The sequence below is a fragment of the Rhinoraja longicauda genome, chromosome 4 (genome assembly GCF_053455715.1).
Source record: "Rhinoraja longicauda isolate Sanriku21f chromosome 4, sRhiLon1.1, whole genome shotgun sequence".
In the NCBI taxonomy this organism is placed as follows: Eukaryota; Metazoa; Chordata; class Chondrichthyes; order Rajiformes; family Arhynchobatidae; genus Rhinoraja; species Rhinoraja longicauda.
The window spans coordinates 69341860-69364834 of NC_135956.1; the positions used below are offsets into that span (position 1 = coordinate 69341860).

General features: G+C 47.9%; 1 protein-coding gene across 1 annotated transcript; it reads left to right on the top strand.

Moving 5' to 3' along the window:
- Positions 1-442: 442 nt before the first annotated feature.
- On the top strand, positions 443-18294 carry LOC144592849 (proteasome subunit alpha type-7). Its single transcript, XM_078398006.1, has 7 exons — positions 443-598; positions 2959-3085; positions 6915-7039; positions 7829-7951; positions 12428-12547; positions 13975-14037; positions 15733-18294. The coding sequence occupies exons 1-7, from the start codon at positions 497-499 to the stop codon at positions 15823-15825; spliced, it is 753 nt and encodes a 250-aa protein (XP_078254132.1). The 5' UTR covers positions 443-496; the 3' UTR covers positions 15826-18294.
- The last annotated feature ends 4681 nt before the right edge of the window (positions 18295-22975 follow it).

Below are 22975 nucleotides of genomic sequence, written 5' to 3' on the forward strand. Positions count from 1 at the left end.
TCATGGAATTCTGCACATTCTCTACTCTGAAGGTTTCATCCGACCTGCAGCCCCCGAGACAAACCACTGGGCAAGGGCAGGGGCGATGCCAAAACAAAACCAACAAAATTGGTGCTTAATACGAGGAAAATCAAAAGGAGTTGTTAAATAATGTATAAGAAAATGACTGCAGATGCTGGTACAAATCGAAGGTATTTATTCACAAAATGCTGGAGTAACTCAGCAGGTTAATGTAGCTAGGCACGGGATAAATTCTACATTCAACTGTTGCAACTCAACAACAGGGGAAAACTCTTCCCTCCTCTCCCCCTCCTTGCCTCCTCTCTGGCTGCTGACGGGACGCGCATGCGTGCGGCCGCCGGCACGCGCAGTAATGGCGCCTGTGGGGGGGGGGGGGGAGAGAGAGAGCGCCGGCTCCCCGCGCATGCGTTCTGGCTGGGAGTCGGCCAGCCCGCGCCTGCGCGCATCCAGCGGTGCCGGCGGCTGCTGCTCCCAAATGGCGGCCAGGTACGACCGCGCCATCACCGTCTTCTCGCCCGACGGCCACCTCTTCCAGGTGGAGTACGCGCAGGAGGCCGTGAAGAAAGGCTCCACGGCGGTGAGTGGGACCGGGACCGGGACCGCGCCCCGATGAAACGGCACACACGCACTGTGGTAGCAACTGTGGGCAAAATGGAAGGGGAAAGATATCCCCCCCCCCCCCCCCCCCCCAATAAATCGGTGTCTGTTGCTGACTGTGTGTGGGCTTTACAAACAAATATCCCCCAGCTCCTCCGCTACTTTGATACTGGGTGGGCGGGGAGGAAGGGCTGGCACCGAGGTATCGGGCGGAAGGGCCACACGGGGGAAATGTTGGATGGCTCTGGGGAATGGAGGGCTAGTACCGAGGCGTGGGGCTGAAGGGCCACACGGAGGAAATGCTGGAAGACTCTGGGGAGTGGAGGGCTAGTACCGAGGCGTGGGGCTGAAGGGCCACACAGGGGAAATTGCTGGAAGACTGGGGAGTGGAGGGCTAGTACCTAGGCGTGGGGCTGAAGGGCCACAGGGAGTATATGTCCCCGGGGAGATGGCGGAAGATCCAGCGTGTCAGGCAGCATCTGTGGAGGAGGGAGCAACAAAGATAACATCCTCCGGGGACGGATGGAGGGGATAACACCGAAGTATCGGCCTGAAGGGCCGCTGGTCCCTCGATCCCACACTCCACGCCTGGCCCCAATCTCCGGGTGATGGTGGAAGTCAAGAGTCAGAGTCAGGTGACCGATGGTCAGCATGAATTCGGTGGGCCTGTTTTCATGCTATATCTCTAAAACATAGAAGGCTAACGAGTACTGGTGAATCAGACAGTGTCCCAGACAGGTGAAGATCATGAAAAATGATGACTAACAAACCTACCAAAACTAATCCAATTTCCCCAGAGTAGGAGAATCAATCATATGGAACTGCAGATGCTGGAAGGAAAAAAAACTGCAGATGCTGATTTAAATCGAAGGTAGACACAAAATGCTAGAGTAGCTCAACAGGTCAGGCAGCATCTCAGGAGAGAAGGAATGGGTGACATTTCGGGTTGAGACCCGTCTTCAGTCTGAAGAAGGGTCTCGACCCGAAACGTCACCCATTCCTTCTCTCCTGAGATGCTGCCTGACCCTCAGAGTTACTCCAGCATTTTGTGTCTACCTGCAGATGCTGGAATCTTGAGTCATAGACTCATACAGCGTGGAAACAGGCCCTTCAGCCCAACTCGCCTACGTTGACCAACATGTCCGATCCACACTAGTCACACCTGCCTGCCTTTAGCCCATATTGCTCTAAACCTGTCCATGTACCTGTCCAAATGTTTCTTAAACGTTGCAATAGTACCTGCCTCAACTACCTCCGGCAGTTCGTTCCATACACCAACCACCCGTTGTGCAAAAAAGTTACCTCTCAGATTCCAATTACATCTTTTCACCTTCACCCTAAACCTATGTCCTCTGCTTCTCGATTCCCATACTCTGGGCAACAGAGTCGATCTATTCCCCTCATGAGGTTGTACATTCAAGAGTGCTTTATCGTCATTTGTTCCAAAACCAAGGGTGATGGAAAATCAGAGATGGACTTGGACTCCATAACACCATAATAAATAACAAAAAAAGTTCTGTATCTAAAAAAACAATAGCAGTGCTGTTCCTTCAGCAGCATCGCACTAGTCCTATTTACCCAGGGTATCACAAAATGCTGGAGTAACTCAGTAGGTCAGTCAGCATCTCTGGAGAGAAGGAATGTGTGACGTTTCTGGTCGAGACCCTTCTTCAGAGGGTCTGAAGAAGGATCTCGACCCGAAACGTCACACATTCCTTCTCTCCAGAGATGCTGCCTGACCTGCTGAGTTACTCCAGCATTTTGTGATACCTTCGATTTGTACCAGCATCTGCAGTTATTTTCCTACACAGTCCCATTTACCCATGTTGGGCCTGTATCTCTAAACTTTTCCTATCTATGTACCTATCCAAGTGCCTTTCAAATGTTGTTACTGTATCTGTCTCATCTACCTCCTCTGTTAGCTCGTTCCATATACCCATCACCCTCTATTCCCCTCTTACACATCTATAAGATCAGCTGGTCATTCTTACAACGGGGTGGCACAGCTGGTCGAGCTGCTGCCTCACAACGCCAGATGCCCGGGTTTGATCCAGACTACGCCTGCTGTCTGTGTGGAGTTTGCATGTTCTTCCTTTGACCACGTATAGTTTTAAACTCGCGTGTCTTTGGGAAGTAGAAGGAAACCGGAGCACCCAGAGAAATCCCACCTGGTTAAAGGAAGAATATGCAAAGGTCAGGATCGAACCCAGCCATCGAGTGCTGTGAGGGTTAAAAGTGCTCCAAGTCTGATCGATGGTCAGCATTGAATCTTTGGGCCGAAGGGCCTGTTTCAATGTAGTGTCAATCAAAATCAATTAACATCCAATTTTTCTTTTTAAGGTTGGGATACGAGGGAAAGATATTGTTGTTTTGGGTGTGGAGAAAAAGTCAGTTGCAAAGCTTCAAGAGGAGAGAACAGTGCGGAAAATCTGTGCCCTCGATGACCATGTCTGTATGGCATTTGCAGGCAAGTACATCAACTTATTTTACTGAAACAAGGAACTGCAGATGCTGGTTTATACCAAAGATAGACAAAGTGCTGGAGGAACTCAGCGGGTCAGGCAGCATCTCAGGAGAACATGGACAAGTGATGCTTGGGATATGCACTTCTTCAGACTGATTGTAGGATGGGGAAGAAAGCTGGAATAGAGCCGGGCAGGAATAGGAAAATACAGAGGAGGGTTTCTTGAATGGCAGATGCATGGACCAAGTCTAGAGATGAAAAGATTGGCGTGAGGCTAAAGGATTGAAGAGCTGCAAATTGTGAAGCTAGAGGAAGGAATGTAGGTAGAAGGGGAGGGGACAAATAGATGCGAGGTTCCGATGCGGCACAGAGGTGGGGGGTGGGAACAAGGGAGAGGAATAGGGGGAGGGGTTGTTATCGACGTCCTTTATAGAACAATACAACACGAGAACGGGCCCTTTTGCCCACAATGTTTATGCTGTATATGATGCCAAGTTACGCTGATCTCCTCTGCCTGTGCATAATCCATATCCTCAAATCCCTGCACCTCCATGTGCCTATCCAAAAGCCTCTTAAACGCCACTATTGTACCTGGCTCAACCACCAGGTAGACACAAACTTGGAGTAACTCAGCGTCACAGGCAGCATCTCTGGAGAGAAGGAATGGGTGACGTTTCGGGTCGAGACCCATCTTCAGACTGCCTCAACCACCATCCTGGCAGCATGTTCCAGGCCTCCATCACTTTATTTTAATTTTATTATGTGTAAAATAAAATTGCACGGTATATCTCCAATGAACGTTCACCCTCTCATCTTATTGCTATACCCTCAAGTTTTGGACATTTCCACCCTGGCGTTATGGCTGTTTACCCCATCTATGCCTCTCACCTGTTCACGCTAGTTCTACGTTATCCTACTTTCTCATCCATTCGGGGCAGTTTACAGACGGCCAATTAACCTACAAACCCGCACGTCTTTGGGATGTGGGAGAAAACTGAAAACTGAGAAAATCTACTCGGTCGGGGAGAACGGGCAAACTCCACACAGACAGCATACGAGGTCGGGATCAATGTCCTGAATTAACAGGCCTAGCAACGTTGATCTTAATTTAAGAAGTATAAGAAAATAACTGCAGATGCTGGTACAAATCGATTTATTCACAAAATGCTGGAGTAACTCAGCAGGTCAGGCAGCATCTCGGGAGAGAAGGAATGGGTGACGTTTCGGGTCGAGACCCTTCTTCAGACTGATGTCAGGGGGGCGGGATAAAGGAAGGATATAGGTGGAGACAGGAAGATAGAGGGAGATCTGGGAAGGGGGAGGGGAAGGGAGGGACAGAGGGACTATCTAAAGTTGGAGAAATCGACGTTCATACCACTGGGCTGCAAACCCATTGTCTCTGCCTGCTCATGCCCCACCGAACTTATCTCTACCTACCTCGACTCCATCCTATCCCCCCTGGTTAAATCCCTCCCCACCTACGTCCAAGACACCTCACACGCTCTCCATCTCCTCGATAACTTCCGGTTCCCAGGCCCCCACTCCCTCATCTTCACCATGGATGTCCAGTCACTCTACACTTCCATCCCCCACAAGGATGGTCTCGAAGCCCTCCGTTTCTTCCTCGACCGTAGAACCAGCCAATCCCCATCGACCAACACTAACAATCCCTGTTCTAGACGTACACTGGCCCCATCCCCGAACTCTACCACCGCTACATCGATGACTGCATTGGTGCTACCTCTTGCACCCATGCAGAACTCATTGACTTCATACACTTCACCTCCAATTTCCATCCTGCCCTTAAAAATACCTGGACTATCTCCGACATCTCCCTCCCGTTTCTGGACCTCTCCATCACAGGAGGCAGACTAATTCAAGTCAAGTCAAGTCAATTTATTTGTATAGCACATTTAAAAACAACCCACGTTGACCAAAGTGCTGCACATCTGACTAGGAAAAAAAAGAAACATACAGTGGCAGGCAGTGACGGACATTTACTATAAACCCACTGACTCGCACAGCTATCTGGACTACACTTCTTCCCACCCGGTCCCCTGCAAAAAGTCTATCCCCTACTCCCAATTCCTCCGTCTACGCCGCATCTGCGCCCGGGATGAGGTGTTTCACACTAGGGCTTCCGAGATGTCCTTGTTCTTCAGGAAACGGGGCTTCCCCTCCTCCATTATAGATGAGGCTCTCACTAGGGTCTCTTCTACATCCCGCAGCTCCACTCTTGCTCCCCCTCCCCCCACTCGCAACAAGGACAGAATCCCCCTCGTTCTCACCTTCCACCCCACCAGCCAGCGGATCCAACATATCATCCACCAACATTTCCGTCACCTACAACGGGACCCCACCACTGGCCATATCTTCCCATCCCCTCCCCTCTCTGCGTTCCGCAGAGATCGTTCCCTCCGTAACTCCCTGGTCCACTCGTCCCTTCCTACCCAAACCACCCCAACCCCGGGCACTTTCCCCTGCAACCGCACGAGATGCAACACCTGTCCCTTCACCTCCCCCCTCAACTCCATCGAAGGACCCAAACAGTCTTTCCAGGTGAGACAAAGGTTCACCTGCACCTCCTCCAACCTCATCTATTGCATCCGCTGCTCTAGATGTCAACTCGTTTACATCGGCGAAACCAAGCGCAGGCTCGGCGATCACTTTGCTGAACACCTGCGCTCGGTCCGCATTAACAAAACTGATCTCCCGGTGGCCGAGCACTTCAACTCCCCCTCCAATTCCCAGTCTGACCTTTCTGTCATGGGCCTCCTCCAGTGCCATAGTGAGGCCCACCGGAAATTGGAGGAACAGCACCTCATATTTCGCCTGGGCAGTTTGCAGCCCAGTGGTATGAACGTCGATTTCTCCAACTTTAGATAGTCCCTCTGTCTGTCCCTCCCTTCCCCTCCCCCTCCCCCTTCCCAGATCTCCCTCTATCTTCCTGTCTCCACCTATATCCTTCCTTTGTCCCGCCCCCCCGACATCAGTCTGAAGAAGGGTCTCGACCCGAAACGTCACCCATTCCTTCTCTCCCGAGATGCTGCCTGACCTGCTGAGTTACTCCAGCATTTTGTGAATAAGTTGATCTTCATTTGATTTTTATCTCCATGGATGCTGCTTGACCTGCTGAATATTTCCAACATCTTTAGTGGGTTTTTTAAGGGAACTCGGCTGGGGAAGTGGCACTTTTCAGCAATTATTTTTTTGGGGCAGTGCAGCGGTAGAGTTGCTGCCTTGCAGCGCCAGAGACTTGGGTTCGATCCTGACTACGGGTGCTGTCTCTATGGAGCTTGTCTGTTCTGCCTGTGTGTTTTCGCCCACACTCCAAAGACGTACCTGTTTGTAGGTCAATTGACTTTGGTGAAACTTGTCCCCACTGTTCAGGATAGCACTAGTGTATGGGGGTCGCTAGTCGGCGTGCACTGGTTGTATCTCTAAACTAAACAAAATAGCACAGTTTGCGCACAGATCACCATCTGTGCCTCAAGCGTAAACCTTATTCATGGTGTTGATCGCCATGCAGTCAGGAAGCTTTTGGAGATACAGCGCAGAAACGTGCCCTCCGAGTCCGCGCCGACCAGCAGTGACCCCGTATACTAGCACTATCCTACATACTAAGGACAATTTACTTTTTTTTAAACCTTAAAACATGTACCTCTTTGGAATATGGGAGGAAACCCACGAAGGTCACGGGGAGAACATACAAACTCGGTACAGACAGCACCCGTGGGCAAGATGGAACCTTGGTCTCTGGCGCTGAGAGGCAGTAACTCTCAGCACCACCACCATGCTGCCCGCGCTTAATCACCTCTACTTTCACCTTCAGGGCTGACGGCCGATGCTCGGATCGTCATCAACCGAGCGCGGGTGGAATGTCAGAGCCACAAACTGACTGTGGAAGACCCAGTGACCGTAGAGTACATTACACGGTTCATTGCAACTTTGAAACAGGTAAAGGTTTTTTGTACTTTTGCCCAAAAATGAATTGCACAATTATTTGTGAACTCATCCTCGGCTGAAATTGATTGGTGTATTTAGCAGCATGTTGCTTAACTATGGGCAGGACCTACACAGTGAATGGTAGGGCTCTGGGGAGTGTTGTAAAGCAGAGGGATCTAGGAGTGCATGTACATAGTTCCTTGAAAGTGGCATCACAGGTAAATAGGGTGGTCAAAAAGGTTTTTGGCACATTGGCCCTCATCAGTCAGAGTATTGAGTAGAGAAGTTGGGCTTCCGAAGAAGGGTCTCGACCCGAAAAGTCACCCATTCCTTCTCTCCAGAGATGCTGCCTGACCCGCTGAGTTACTCCAGCATTTTGTGATACCTTCGATTTGTACCAGCATCTGCGGTTATTTTTCTATAGAATTTGGGCAGTCATGTTGCAGCTATGTGCAACATTGGTGAGGCTGCAATTTGAATATTGTGTTCAGTTCTGGGCACCATGTTACAGGAAAGTTGTTGTCAAGTGGAAAGGTTACAGAGAAGATTTACGAGGATGTTGACAGGACTCGGGGTGGGGGGGGGGGGGAGGGTGGGGAGTGGTCTGAGCTATAGGGAGAGGTTGAGGAACGTTTAAGAAACAATTAGACAGGTACATGGATAGGACAGGTTTAGAGGGATATGGGCCAAAAGCAGGCAGGTGGTACTAGTACAGGTGGGACTTCTTGGTCAGTGTGGACAAGTTTGGCCGAAGAGACTGTTTCCACACCATGACTATGACACTTTCAATGCTTTATTTAGCGTTACACGCAAAGCAATGGTCGGAGACCCTTTGGAATCTCTGCGTTGATTGTGGGCTTTGATAACGATGGCACTCCGCGTTTGTACCAAACTGACCCATCTGGGACATACCAAGCTTGGAAGGTAGGTGTTCCTCTTCCTACCAGAGTCTTTCACAATTATAATCTTTGCAAAGACAAGATGTGACTATGCTCGTGCTACTTTGTTTTGCCATAGATATTGACTTATTGACTTCAGAAGTCAGAGGAACAGGTGTAGGCTGTTCGGCCCATCGGGTCTGCTCCAGCCATCCAATCATGGCTGATCTGTCTTTCTCTTTCAACCCCATTCTCCTGCCTTCTCCCCGTAACCATTGACAGCCTTACTAATCAAGAGCCTGTCAAAGATAGACAAAGTGCAGAACTAACTCAGCAGGTCAGGAGACATATCTGGAGAAAAAGGATGGGTGATGTTTCGGGTCGGGAAACCTCAGGAGTCCTAAGAAGGGATCCGACCCAAAACCTCACCCATCCTTTTTGTCCAGTGATGCTGCCTGACCCGCCGAGTTACTCCAGCACTTTGTGTCTAACTTTGGTGGAAACTAGCATCTGCAGATTTTGTTTCTACAAGATCCTACCAATCTCCATCTTAAAAATACTCAATGACGTCATTGTAATGATGTTGAATGATGCATAGATGAGGTTAGTGTGGTGATATAGCAGGGAAACGGGCTCTTCGAGCAACGCCGACCATTGATCACGCATTCACATTACGCTGATCTGAAATGTCACGTATCCATGTCCTCCAAAGATTCTGGCTGACCCACTGAGACACTTCGGCACTTTGTGTTCTACACAAGATTCCAGCCTATGCTGTTGACCTCCGTGGATATAGAAATTCGGTAAAGGAAAATTTTAAAACGTGTCCAAATCTCCGCTGTAAATGGCTTTCCGTGAGACAGTGAGCCGCTGCGCCGATGGGACATTGGCAAATCCTCCGCTTCCTCCTGTGATTTTACGATGTGGCTACCCTCTTTACTCTCTCCCCCCCCCCCCCCCCCCCCCCGTAGAATATTTCCAGCGTGGTCATAAATAAGGAATTGGAGCCCTGACTGAGTGTAACTCGGTGTCGTTCCCTCTCTCCCTCCACCACCCCCCACCGTGTTACTGTGAGCGAGGGGTGGGTTGCTAAGTATGGAGGGGGTGATCAATCGTGACTGGTGGGACATTTTCCTACCCTCCCCTTTACAATCACCATTGGTAAAATTCCCAGCTCCGTACGTGCGTGGAAAGTTCACGTATATAACACAGATATATATTTATCTCCTTGCTAAATATATCTCCAATAACAAACTTTTAATCACGTTTCAAAATTGATACATTTGACCTGCAAAGGAATATTCTTAAATGTTTGCATGTTGTACCAATTTTTTTTCTCTCTATGGACGATTACATTGTTTCAATGCTCTTTAAGAATTTGCAGCTGTGTCACCGAGTGTGCTCACGTTTCCCACAAGTACTTTGTAATGCAACTTTGTATTTGTTGATTGTTATCGTGCACGAGGCCATTTGGCCCGTCGGGGCCACACTGCCCCCCGTGAGCAATAACATTGGTCTCTCCCTAAACTTCTCCGACTTGTTCTCTCTTGTGCCTATCTCCAGCCCTCTTGGTTTCCCTGCTATTAACCTTGACTAGGGTGGCCATTCGTCCCACCATCACGTCCCTGTGATATAGGGGGAAGCTAGATTGCCCAGGGTAACCTCAAAGATCTCAAAGTGAGTGGGTAAACTCCACACAGAAAGCACTGTAATGGTTTTGGTTTAGTTCAGAGATACAACATTGAACAGGCCCTTCGGCACACCGAGTCCGCGCCGACGACTAGTTCAATCCTACACACACTAGGGGCAACTTACAGAAACCAATTAACCTTCTGTAAGGGAAATGGGCATGGAAATTCCCTCCACAAATTCCCTCCACAGCTGAGTTCCTCCCGTACTTTGTTTCAATGTGTCTGTATTAAAGTACTTCCCCATCTCCATTCTCCCCCTTGTAAATCTTTCCTTTATGCAAGCATCTGTTCAATTGGCTATCTAGGTGTGTGTTTCGTTTGGAACATTTTAGCGCTGAAGTATTTCAGAGAACTGCACTTTAAATCTGTTTTTTTTTTTGCCATGTAACAACGCTAACAGGTAATTATCCTCGCGGGACACTCCCACGAGCAACACCGTGCCACTGACTAGACCGCGGAGTCCATTTTAAAGGAAAGCGTGTGCGGGCGCGGGCCATAGAGTTGTATGTATGACTATGGCATGCGTATCTCTATGGCTAACGCTCAGCTCCGCACATGTGCGACGCAGTAGCGGTTTTCCTTTGTCCCCTAGGCCCACTGTACCGGCGTAGGGGAGCACAGAGGTACGTACACGTACACAACGCTCGTACTGTCACTGTTCGGCCTCGGTATGTGCTCTCTCCATCCAGCCGGGCTCCACGGAGCTGACAGTACAAATTAATTAGCGCTATCCATGCAGCTGCTTCTCATTCATCAATATCAGAAATAAAGGTAAGTGAGCTTATGTTAGAAGCACATGTTGCACAAAAAAGGGAGTCTGTATCAAGACTTGGCAAACTCATGAAAGATAATGGAAATGCATTACATCTATCTAATTTGTAACCTGCTTAAGTTGACTTGTTATTGTGTTAATATATAAGAACTGTCTTATTTGAAAAACAAAAGCATTCAAGAGTCTATGTCATAGACACTACAATGTTCTTTTTTTACATGATTTTTACATCATACAATAACAGGTAAAATGTGTTATTGTATGATATAATTTTTAAAAAGCAGGACAAATTAAGGGTAAACAAGCCAGGAAACCGTTTAATATCAAGGTATAATTATCAAAGATTTTCTGGGTAAAGGGGCAGCGCCCCCTTTCACCACCACCAGCAGCAATGCCCCCTGGACCCCCATCTCTCTTCCTCTTTTTTCAGCTTTTACCTGCCTCATGCCTGGATCCCACTTTCCCATTCACTCCCTACGCTCCCTAACCTACAAACTTGCACTGATTTGGGAGGAAACCAGAGCACCCGGAGAAACCCCACGCGGTCACAGGGAGGAGCCAGCGCTGCGGCTTGCCTGCAGTCCATCTGTCTTTTGTGTTTTTTGTTGTTTTTGTCTGAATTGTAGTTTTAATATGGTGTAGGGTTTGTATGTTATGTTTGGGGGGGTGGGGGGGGGGGGGGGTGGGAGGGAACGGGAACTGTAAAATTCTCTCTCCCGAACGGAGACGCGACCTTTGTTTCTGTGTCGTGTCCCCGTTCCAATTGCGGCCTACCATCGGCCATGCACTTGGGACCACCTGGGGCTCTGGTTCGCAGAGCCCGTGGCCCGGACTCACCACCTGCGGCGCTGGCTGCCTTCGGATGCTGCGGGTGCGGCTGCGACTCGTCTCCGGAGGCTCCGGCGCGGGCCGCATGGACGTCGGAAGCCCGCAGGCCCCTGGATGAGGGCCGACATCGGGACCTCCGGCAACGGCAGCGACAGCGTGTTCGCCCGTCCCGAATCGCGGGGCTTGGGTCGGCCCGCCGCGGACCTTTCACCGTCCGGCGCGGCCTGGAATAGGCCGCGGGATTTTCACCGCCCAGCGGGGGCTTCAATGTCGGGAGTCCCGACCGCCCCGACGTGGCAACTCCAACAGCCTGACCGTGGGAGAAGACGGCTGGGAAGAGAAAAGACATTGTGGCCTTCCATCACAGTGAGGAGGGACTGGAGGAGACTCACTGTGATGGATGTTTCTTTTTGTTTGGTGTTAGTTTGTGATTGTATGTGTTATTGCATTTTTATTGATTATTCTTATTGGGTCTTATTGTTCAACTGCGGGTAATGTTTCATTTCACTACACATTTATGTGTATGTGACAAATAAACGACTATTGACTATTGACTATTGACTACAAACTCCACACAGAGACAGCACACAAGGTTAGGATTAAACCAGGTCTGAGGTGTTGTGAGGCAGTGGCTCTACCAGCTGCACCACCGTGCCTGCATTGGCCCATCTCCCTCTAGCTCTTCCTATCCAAAAAGCTTATAAATAAGACATCCTACTTTATTGAGATAATTGGTACATTTTAGAATAACTGTGTAATAACTTGTAGACCATTGATTGATTGAAAGATACAGCATTGAAGCAGGCCCTTCAGCCCACCAAGTCCATGCCAACTATCGATCACCCCGTACACACAGTTTTAGTTTAGACATACGACATGGAAACAGGCCCTTCGGCCCAACGAGTCCACACCAATCATCGATCACCTACCCACGCTAGTTCTATGTTATTCCCATTTTCTCGTCCACTCCTTACACACTAAGAGCCGCTGTAAATTGTCCCTAGCCTGTAGGATAGAGTTAGTGTTGGGGTGATTGATGGTCCGCAAGGTGGGCCGAAGGCCCTGTTTGGACGCTGTATCTCCAAAACGAAAACTAATCCAGGCATCATGTTGCAGTAGTTGAAGATGCATCAGGAACATCATCTATCTATCGCCTAACACTGTCTGTTCCTATGCAATCAACTCTGCCTGAGGGAAGTCTGGCCTGACAATATAATTTCTATTCAAACAGGCAAATGCTATCGGTCGAAGTGCCAAGACGGTCCGAGAGTTTCTCGAAAAGAACTACACTGAAGAGGCTATAGCAACTGACAATGACACCATCAAGCTCGCTATTAAAGCGCTCCTGGAAGTAAGTAAAATTCAACATTCTGTACGGAGTTTGTACGTTCTCCCTGTGACTGTGGGTTTTCTCTGGGTGCTCTGGTTCCTCCCAGACTCCAAAGACATGCGAGTTTGTTTGATTGACTTCTGTAAATTTTAAATCGTCCCTAGTGTGTAGGATAGGATCCCTGGTCGGCGCAGACTCGGTGGGCCGAAGGGCCTGTTTCCGCATTGTTTCTCTAAACTAAAATTACCAATGGCCACAGATGGCATTGTGAGTTTTGGGTGTTCTCTCCGATCGTGTCCGTCTGTCATGAAAGATTCAACTGTGCTCTCAATCTACTCTCCTAACTGTTTTCCAAATGCAGTGAATCCTTGTTTTAACGACCCCCTTATAGCAGATGTCAGATATAGTGGCCGGACCTGCCAACCCATCCCCTGCTCACACCGTCTCCCCACCCGTTTAGAGCCCTGGTTTCTGACCCCACTCCTAACTTGCAAGGCGCACCAGCTAGCACTTCTTCACCCACCGAAAGGACACAAAGTGCTGGAGTATTTCTACAGGTCAGGATCTCTGGAGAACATGGAAAGGCGACATCGGGATCCTTTCCTCAGACTGATTCCGTCGGCTGTTGTTTGTTTCACTTTAAAATAGACTCGGCTTGTACTTGCTGGAATTTAGAAGATTGAGGGGGGATCTTATAGAAATTTACAAAATTCTTAAGGGGTTGGACAGGCTAGATGCAGGAAGATTGTTCCCGATGTTGGGGAAGTCCAGAACAAGGGGTCACAGTTTAAGGATAAGGGGGAAGTTTTTTAGGACCGAGATGAGAACTTTTTTTTCACACAGAGAGTGGTGAATCTGTGGAATTCTCTGCCATAGAGGTAGTTGAGGCCAGTTCATTGGCTATATTTAAGAGGGAGTTAGATGTGGCCCTTGTGGCTAAAGGGATCAGGGGGTATGGAGAGAAGGCAGGTACGGGATACTGAGTTGGATGATCAGCCATGATCATATTGAATGGCGGTGCAGGCTCGAAGGGCCGAATGGCCTACTCCTGCACCTATTTTATATGTTTCTATGAGGCGCCGATGCGGCTGGTCTGCAGCAGTGAGCCCTTCAACGATTCAAGCTGCTGTGGTTGCGGCTCACGTAGTTCTTCAGTGTGCCCCCGCGCGGGGTCATCGTGGGGCTCTCTCCCCTCCCACTTGCTGTCGCTTCCAAGCTAGAGAATGTTGGCATCTCCTGGGGGAGACGGGGGAGGGGGAGTGACAACCCGAAGGTCAGAATCCGGGGCTCTCCCCTCCTTCCCCCTAAATTAAACTACCTATCGTGATGTAGCTGACAAGATTGTTTTGCAGAGAGCTGGTAACAACTCATTGAGTCGAATAGCCTTCTCTGCCAATATAACTTATTTTGCTTTTAATTTAACCCATGTTTGTAAATTTTCTCTTTAGGTTGTGCAGTCCGGTGGGAAAAATATCGATCTGGCCATAATCAGAAGGAATCAGGCCTTGAAGGTGGGTAAAAGTGTGATGACAGTAGGTTTTGGTTCTGCATTACCTGTGTACAGAAATGAAAGCACATCGCTATTCTGGGGGTTTCATTTTAGACTTTAGAGATACAGCGTGGAAAGAGTCCCACCGAGTCCGCACCGACCAGCGATCACCTCGTACACTAGCACTATCCTACACACGAGAGTCAATTTCAAGATTCAAGATAGCTTTATTTGTCATCCAAATTGGACGAAATTCAGTCACCCACAGTCCAACAATAAAAGCATTAAATAGGCATTAAAATTACACAACCCCAAAAACACACAAAAAAAGAAACATCCATCAAAGAAACATCCATCACAGTGAGTCTCCTCCAGTCCTCTCCTCACTGTGATGGAAGGCCACAATATCTTTTAATTTACAATTATACCAAACCTAATTAACTTACAAACATGTCTTTGGAGTGTGGGAGAAACCGGAAAAAACCAAGCAGACAAAGGAAGAACTCCGTACAGACAGCACCCACAGTCAGGATCAGATGCTGGTCTTTGGCACTGTAAGTCAGCAACTCTACCGTTGCACCACCTCTGAATAGGAAAAAATACATCAGTACTGAATGTTTAATTGTCATATATACTGAACGCAGAACAATTACATTCTTTGTTTGCAGCATAACCTATCTGTAAACACAGTACTGTTAGATAACATAATTTTTAAAAGGTCCTGTAAATTAAATAAATCCCAATTTTAAGGTTAAAAAAAACCCAAATATCAGGACAGTTTGTAGTTTAGTTGGTATTTGCAGTGTGATGCTGATTGTTGTTGGGAAGAAGCCTTTCTTGAACTTAGAGGCCACGGTACTCGGGCTGTTGTATCTTCTTCCCCGGCGATGGTAGCAGCGAGATGAGAGCGTGGCCAGGGTAGTGTGGGTCTTTCACGTTGGCTGCCCCTCCTGTATATCCCTTTGGTGGTGGCGAGGTCAGTACCCATAATGGACTGGGCAGTGTCCCATTACTTCTTGTAATCTCCTTTGCTCCTGGGCGTTTGAATTTGATCTGTTTTCTTGGACTGAATAGGCTTAGAAGCCACTTTAGCTGTGGTGGCTGTACAGTACGAGGAAGCAGCTGATGGGATGGGATTAACGTCGTATCCTTGTGAACTCCGCAGGCCTCTGTATCATGATGCCAGAGGCAAACACTGGGCTGCACGGTGGCGTAGCGGTAGAGTTGCTGCCTCGCAGCACCAAAGACCTGGGTTCCATCCTTACAACGGGTGCCGTCTGTGTGTGGACTTTGCTCTTTTTCCCTGCGGCCACGTGTGTTTTCTCCGGGTGCTCCATTTCCTCCCACATCCCAAAGACGTGCCGGTTTGTAGGTTAATCAGCTTCTGTAAATGATCCCTAGTGTGTGGGTAAGGTAGTACTCGTGTCATAGAGCGTAGAAACGCTCTTCCGACCAACATGCCCCATCTACAGTACTCCCACCTGCCCCCGTTTGGCCCATATCCCTCTAAACCTGTCCTATCCATGTACCTGTCTAAATGTTTCTTAAACGTTGTGATAGTCCCTGCCTTAACTACCTCCTTTGGCAAACGCCCAAACCTTTGTGTGAACGGGAATCATGTGGGCTGAGGATCTGTCTCCACGCAGTATCTCTAAACTAAACTAAAACCCACACTTTCTTCAGTTGCTACTAACCCGGCGATCTTCCTTCTTGCCAGCTCCTCGACGCGAAAGAAATCGAATCGCTTGTCACAGAAATCGAGAAGGAAAAGGAGGAAGAGTCTGAAAAGAAGAAACAAAAGAAAACCTAATTCTGAAACGTGTACCAACATTGATATTGTTACTGCTGAACATAGACATTAGTTTACAAACTGAACGCCCCGTGGCGGGATACAAAATATTAAACGGTTCAATGTTCCCTCTTGACGGGTTTCTCCTCCTCTCTCCTCCCCTCCGTGTCCGCGTGATGCTGGTGTCTGGGCCTTGCGGGAAGCTGCCAGCCAGGTGCACACAGTACAGCTCTGAGCTGCAGGTCAGTGGTGAGATTTCCTTCATCTAAACATCATTGAGAGCCATGTTTCATGACAAGAGAAGTCGTCATTGAAAGGTTGCACCTTCATTGCATCATTCATAGCCATGAGAGCAGAATTAGGCCATTCGGCCCATCAATCTTGCCATCTCAACCCCATTCTCCTACCTTCTCAAGTGCTGGAATACAAATTGCTGAAATATACTATTCCCAATCCATCTCCATGTAATTTTTTTAAATCTCCACTTTTGCCTTAGCTCTATCACATTGCCGATCTATTTATCCCTCTCAACCCTTTCTCCTGCCTCTCCCTGTAACCCTTACTAAGCAAGAATCTGACAATCTCTACTTGAAAAATACCCAATAACTTTGATGAATTCCATAGATTCACCACCCTCTGGCTGAAGAAATTCCTCCTCGTCACCTTTCTAAAGGGACATACTTTTATTCTGAGGCTATGCCCTCTGGTCCTAGACTCTCCCACTAGTGGAAGCATTCTGTTCACATCCACTCTCCATGCGTTTCACTATTCAGTAACCAGGGTATTGTAGCTCAAGATGGACACAAAAAGGTGGAGTAACTCAGTGGGACAGGCAGCATCTCTGGAGAGAAGGAATGGGTTACGTTTTGGGTCGAGACCCTTCTTCAGACTGTGGTAGCTCAACATTGATTAAAGTGCCAAGCTGCCAAACGTGTGATCTTGGCGCACGTTTCCCGAGATATGCATAAAATGATCCTTGTCGTAGCCTGAACATTTGTTCAAAAATCCAAGGGTCGATCAGGGACAAAATCCTGTGATTCGGCACGGAGACGAATGGATAGCGTTCCTTTATCCCTGCAGGCTGATACCTAGAACAGGTCCATCGGCCCACAGTGCCTGTGCCCAACGCGATGCCTAGACCATCTCTGCCTGCTCTTGCGTAACACTTCACAAGAATCTGCTTGAACAGAACTAATTCTAACATTTGAAATAATATACGCAGGATGCATGATAGAAGCAGCGGTTTGGACAAAACCCCTTTAAAGGTGGACAGGAAAGTTTAGGGGCACAGTTCGAAAGTTTCAGCACCACTGGGTGCACTCGTACAATTACATTAGCAGCGCGGAAGAGGTCAGGCATAGTGTGGAGACGGCAGTAAGGCTGTGATGTTTTCCAGAGCATGGAGGGATCTAATGCTAAAGGGAGGCGACCATTTTGAAATCGGTTTTTGCTTGCGGAGTCAGTGAGGTAGGCACAGCGGTGGAGATTAAATCATAACTACGGGTGCTATCTGTACGGAGTTTGTACATTCTCCCTGTGACCGACCGCACGGGTTTTCTCCGGGCGCTCCAGTTTCCCCCCACACTCCAAAGTCGTACAAGTTTGAAGGTTAATTGGCTTTGGTAAGTTGTAAAATTATCCCATCGTGTGGAGGATAGTGCTACTATCTGGATTGATCTCTGGCCAGTGTGGACTTGGTGGGCTGAAGGGCCTGTTTCCCTGCTGTATATCAGGTCTATAGAATAAAAGGTAAATGAAACAATTACCCTTGAGACGACGGTATTCATATTACTTCCCCCCCTCCATGTGCCCCACCTGCATGCATATCCATTTCTCCCAATGTCCCAACCCCCTTTCCTCCCCCCACCCCTCCCTACAGTCAGTCTGAAGAAGGGTCCCGACCTGAAAAGTCACCCATCCATGTTCTCCAGAGATGCAGCACATTGTGTCCTTAACAGTACCAGCAGGTCAGACAGCGTCTTTGTAGGACGTAGACCGACGACGACGTGGGTCAGGAAGGTGACTTAAGATTGGAGAATTTGGTGTTGATTGATTTGCCCTTGAGAAAACTGATTTTACTGGGCAGCTGCTTGGGACGTCTATCGGTGAAGGTGCGACACAAAATGAGCAATCTGTGAAGAATGTGTAATTGGTGTAGGAGGGGAAGACACACCAATGGCCTGCAGTACGCTTGCCCTATGGGGGAAGGGAGGCACAAAACCGCCACGCTATGACACCACCTCCACAGGCCACATCAAGGGGATGCTCAGAATAATGTTTACAAAAGGCCCTTTAATATTTTGTAACTTGCAAATTAGCTGTTGTACGGTTTGATCTGTTCTTAGCTTTTTTTCCCCCTGAAATGTTAATTCCGTTTTTTCAGCCCTTTGGTTTTGTTTGCACATTTGAAGTTATTGTTGCAGATGTGCCTTGGAATGAAAAGAGTTTGAATTCTGCTTGAGAATGTCAAATAAACTCTCTGGCACAATATTTGAAACGTTGATTTTTTTTGTGATCATAAACAATTATTTTTCACTTTATTTTAACATAGTCGCGTGTACTGAGGTACAGTGAAATGCCTTTTTGCTGCGAGCTATCTAGTCAGCAGAAAGACTATTTGTGATTACAATCAAGCCGCCCACAGTGTACAGATGCAGGAGAAAGGGAATGGAATTAGCGGTATGAACATTGACTTCTCTAACTTTAGATAGTTTCTCTGTCCCTCTCTCCCCCTTCCCAGTTCTCCCACTGCCTTCCTGTCTCCACCTATATCGTTTCTTTGTCCCGCCTCCCCCGACATCAGTCTGAAGAAGGGTCTCGACCCGAAACGTCACCCATTCCTTCTCTCCAGAGATGCTGCCTGACCTGCTATGTTACTCCAGCATTTTGTGATACCAGGAGAAAGGGAATAACGTTTAGTGCAAGATAAAGTCCAATTAAAGATAGTCTGGGGGACTCCAATGAGGTAGATGGCAGCTCAGGACCGCTTTAGTTGTGGATAGAATGGTCCAGTCACCTGAGGGAAAAGATTTCGCACAGAGGGTGGTGGGTATATGGAAAGAGCTGCCAGAGGAGGTAGTTGGGAGGTCAGGACCGTTCTCCAATTGTTGATAGATGGTTAATTCTAGCAGTGATCTAATTCTAACATCTTTGAAACATTTCAGCAATGACAGTCATGTCTTCATTTTTCCAGACCTGAAATTCTTAAATTTCTTCCCCAAGATTCTGACCCTCCATCGCATCTGAATCTAATAACTGGAATTCTCTACCCAAAAGCACTGAGATCACCTTTACTAGTGGCACTGAAAAGGTCTAACTAAGGAAACTACTGGAATTCTCTGGCTCAGAAGGCAGTGGAGGCCAATTCTCTGAATGCATTCAAGAGAGAGCTGGATAGAGCCCTTAAGGATAGCAGAGTCAGGGGGTATGGGGAGAAGGCAGGAACGGGGTACTGATTGAGAATGATCAGCCATGATCACATTGAATGGCGGTGCTGGCTCGAAAGGCCGAATGGCCTCCTCCTGCACCTATTCTCTATTTATCACTACCACTTTGAGGGCAATGACGGATGCACAATGAATTCAGTGAAGTTCATTTATAACAGAAGATAGAACAATCAAGCTCTGGTCGCCTGCCAAATATTTTGAAGTCAAATTTGTTTGCTAACACTCTGATAAGGAACTGCAGGTGCTGGTTTACAAAAAAGATTGCTGTAGTAACTCAGCGGGTCAGGCAGCATTTCTGGATAACATGGTACAGGTGACGTTTCGGGTCCAGATCCTTCTTCAGACTGATTGTAGTAGTAGAGGAGAGAAAAGTGGAGGAAAAGTGGGGGCAGGACAACGCCTGGCAAGTGTTAGGAAAAATCCAGTCTGAAGAAGGGTGCTGACCGGAAACGTCACCAGTCCATGTTCTCCGGAGATATTCTGATCTGACCCGCTGAGTTACTCCAGCACTTTGTGTCCTTCTCTGTATTATCCAGCGTCTGCAGTTCCTCGTTTCTATATTATAGGATTGCCAGATTTGCCAAGCGAAATCACCACGCTCACAGGGAGAACTGGCAAACTACACACAGACAGCACTCGAGTTCAGGATCGAAGCCGGGTCTCGTGCTCTGAGGCAGCAACTCTAGTAGTTGCGCCACTGTGGGGTGGGATGATTCTGTTTGAAAGGCAGGCATCCGATGGATTACGTGTGGGTAGGAACCACAGAAGCTTGTTTATGGACTCCACCCTTCCTGAGGTCGTCTATTGCCGGCCTGGTTTTTTTCTGGCACGTTCTCGTCACCACCCCCCGCCCTCACAAATCTTTCAGTCCGAAGAAGGGTTCTGAAACATCACCTAATCCTTTTCTCCAGAAATGCTGCCTAACCCACTGAGTTACTCCAGTATTTTGTATCTATCTGACGGATTACCTTGGGAGAGCTTTATAAAATTGAGGGTCGTACAGTACATAGAAACATAGAAAATAGGTGCAGGAGGAGGCCATTTGGCCCTTCGAGCCAGCACCGCCATTCATTGTGATCATGGCTGATCATCCACAATCTGTGCCTGCCTTCCCCCATATCCCTTGATTCCACTAGCCCCTAGAGCTCTATCTAACTCTCTTTTAAATTCATCCAGTGAATTGCCCTCCACTGCCTTCTGTGGCAGAGAATTCCACAAATTCACAACTCTCTGGGTGAAAAAGTTTCTTCACACCAGTTTTAAATGGCCTCCCCTTCATTCTTAGACTGGCCCTTGGTTCTGGACTCCCCCAACATTGAATGAATGAATGAATGAATGAATGAATGAATGAATATGTTTATTGGCCAAGTATGCAGATACAAGGAATGTGCCTTGGTGCTCCGCTCACAAATGACAATGCAAACATACAGTTAACAATTAAGAATAAAGCATAAACACATCAAAACAATAAGGATACACCATTACAGTCTAAACATGTGGGTGAAAATAAACCAGAGCAAAAAAGAGACTACAGACTTTGGTTATTGAGTAGAACTATCACTCGTGGAAAAAAGCTGTTTTTATGTCTGGCTGTGGCTGCTTTGACAGTCTGGAGTCCCCTTCCAGAGGGAAGTGCTTCGAAGAGTTTGTGGCCAGGGTGAGAGGGGTCAGAGATGATCTTGCCCGCTCGTTTCCTGGCCCTTGCAATGTACAGTTCGTCAATGGGGGGAAGGTTGCAGCCAACAACCTTCTCAGCTGTGTGAACGATCCGTCGCAGCCTCCGGATGTCGTGCTTTGTGGCTGAGCCAAACCAAACCATGATGGAGAAGGTGAGGACGGACTCAATGATAGCAGTATAGAATTGGACCATCATTGCCTGTGGCAGATTGTGTTTCTTCAGTTGCCGCAGGAAGTACATCCTCTGTTGGGCCTTTTTGACTGTGGAGTCGATGATGGTCCCCCATTTAAGGTCCCTGGAGATGATGGTTCCAAGGAACTTAAATGACTCCACAGGTGTGACTATGGTGTTGTTGATGGTGAGTGGGGGGAGGGGAGAGGGATCTCTTCGAAAGTCTACAATTTGTTAATTTTTCCTGCAACTTAGAACATTTTTCCTGCATCTAGCTTGTCCAGTCCTTTTATAATTTTATATGTCTCTATAAGATCCCCTCTCATCCTTCTAAACTCCAGTGAATACAAGCACAGTCTTTCCAATCTTTCGTCATATGACAGTCCCGCCATTCCAGGGATTAACCTCGTGAAACTACGCTGCACTGCCTCAATAGCAAGGATGTCCTTCCTCAAATTAGGAGACCAAAACTGCACACAATAGTCCAGATGTGGTCTCACCAGGGGCCTATTCAACTGCAGAAGGACCTCTTTACTCCTATACTCAAATCCTCTCATTATGAAGGCCAACATGCCATTAGCTTTCTTCACTGCCTGCTGTGCCTGCACGCCTACTTTCAGTGACTGGTGTACAAGGACACCATGGTCTCGTTGCACTTCCCCGTTACCTAATCTGACACCATTGAGATAATAATCTGCCTCCTTGTTTTTGCCGCCAAAGTGGATAACCTCACATTTATCTACATTATCTACGTAGTCCCTCTTTTTCCCCCCTCATGGGTAGGGAAGTCTATTTAGTTCTTCTTGTCTCCAAACTTTTATTTTTTGTTTTTGTATCAATGAGAACATGCTTCTGTAAACTTTTAGTTTTGCTTTTCAACAATTAAAACATACTACTTCAAACTTTTAGGTTTGTTTTTCAACAATTAAAACATTGATTTTATAGGGGTGTATAAAATTATGGGAGGAATAGGTTGGGTCGACACACATTGTCTCTTGCCCAGAGTAGAGGAATCAGTAATCAGAGAACCAGAGGACATAGGTTTAAAGTGAAGGGGGAAATATTTAATAGGAATCTGAGGGGTAAATTTTTATGGTTTGAAGTCAAGTCGTGAAGAGTTGCAATTAATTGTGTATCACAAGATCTGGATTTTCTAAGAACATGTTGAGCATCATTGAGTGTTTTGTGAACTCAGGAATTTCATAATCTGGCTGTCAATGATGTGTTCCATTAGTTTACAACAGACGCACGTCAATGAAATGGGACGGTAGTTAACCGGGTTTGACTTAGAGCCTTTCTTATAGATGGGAGAAATATTTGCTCTCTTGCAGTCTTCAGGCAATGTGCTTTGGTCCAAACTTTGTTTAAAGATGAACTGCAGGGCAGGTGCTAACTCAGCTAGGGTTAAAAGCAATTCAAACTTCTCCAAATTTTTAGCTTGAGTTTTTTACCAATTGGAACATGTAACTGCAGGTTATGGAAGCCCCCGTCTCCCCCCCCCTCGGGGTTGTCCTTTGCCAAGGTTCCCCTTCTATTTCCCTCTGATGAAGCCGCGGGGAATCCCCGCTGGAGGGAGCCTGACGTCATGGGCGGCCAGCATGTCCCGGAGAGAGAGGGAGCATGCGCTGCAGTCGGACCGGGAGTGGCGGCAGGAGCATGCGCACTGTACTCTGCGAGAAGGGGCGCATGCGCTGTTGAATGGCAACCGGCTAGTGGGTGACGGCAGCGCATGCGCTCTGGTTCGGACGCCGGTCGATAGCGCCGGCATCGCATACGCTCTTGGACGATGGCGCCCATTAAAGCCGGCAACGCATGCGCATATTGATTGTGGCCGGCAGCGCGGTGCCGGTAGCACATGCGCAGTGGGCGGCACAGC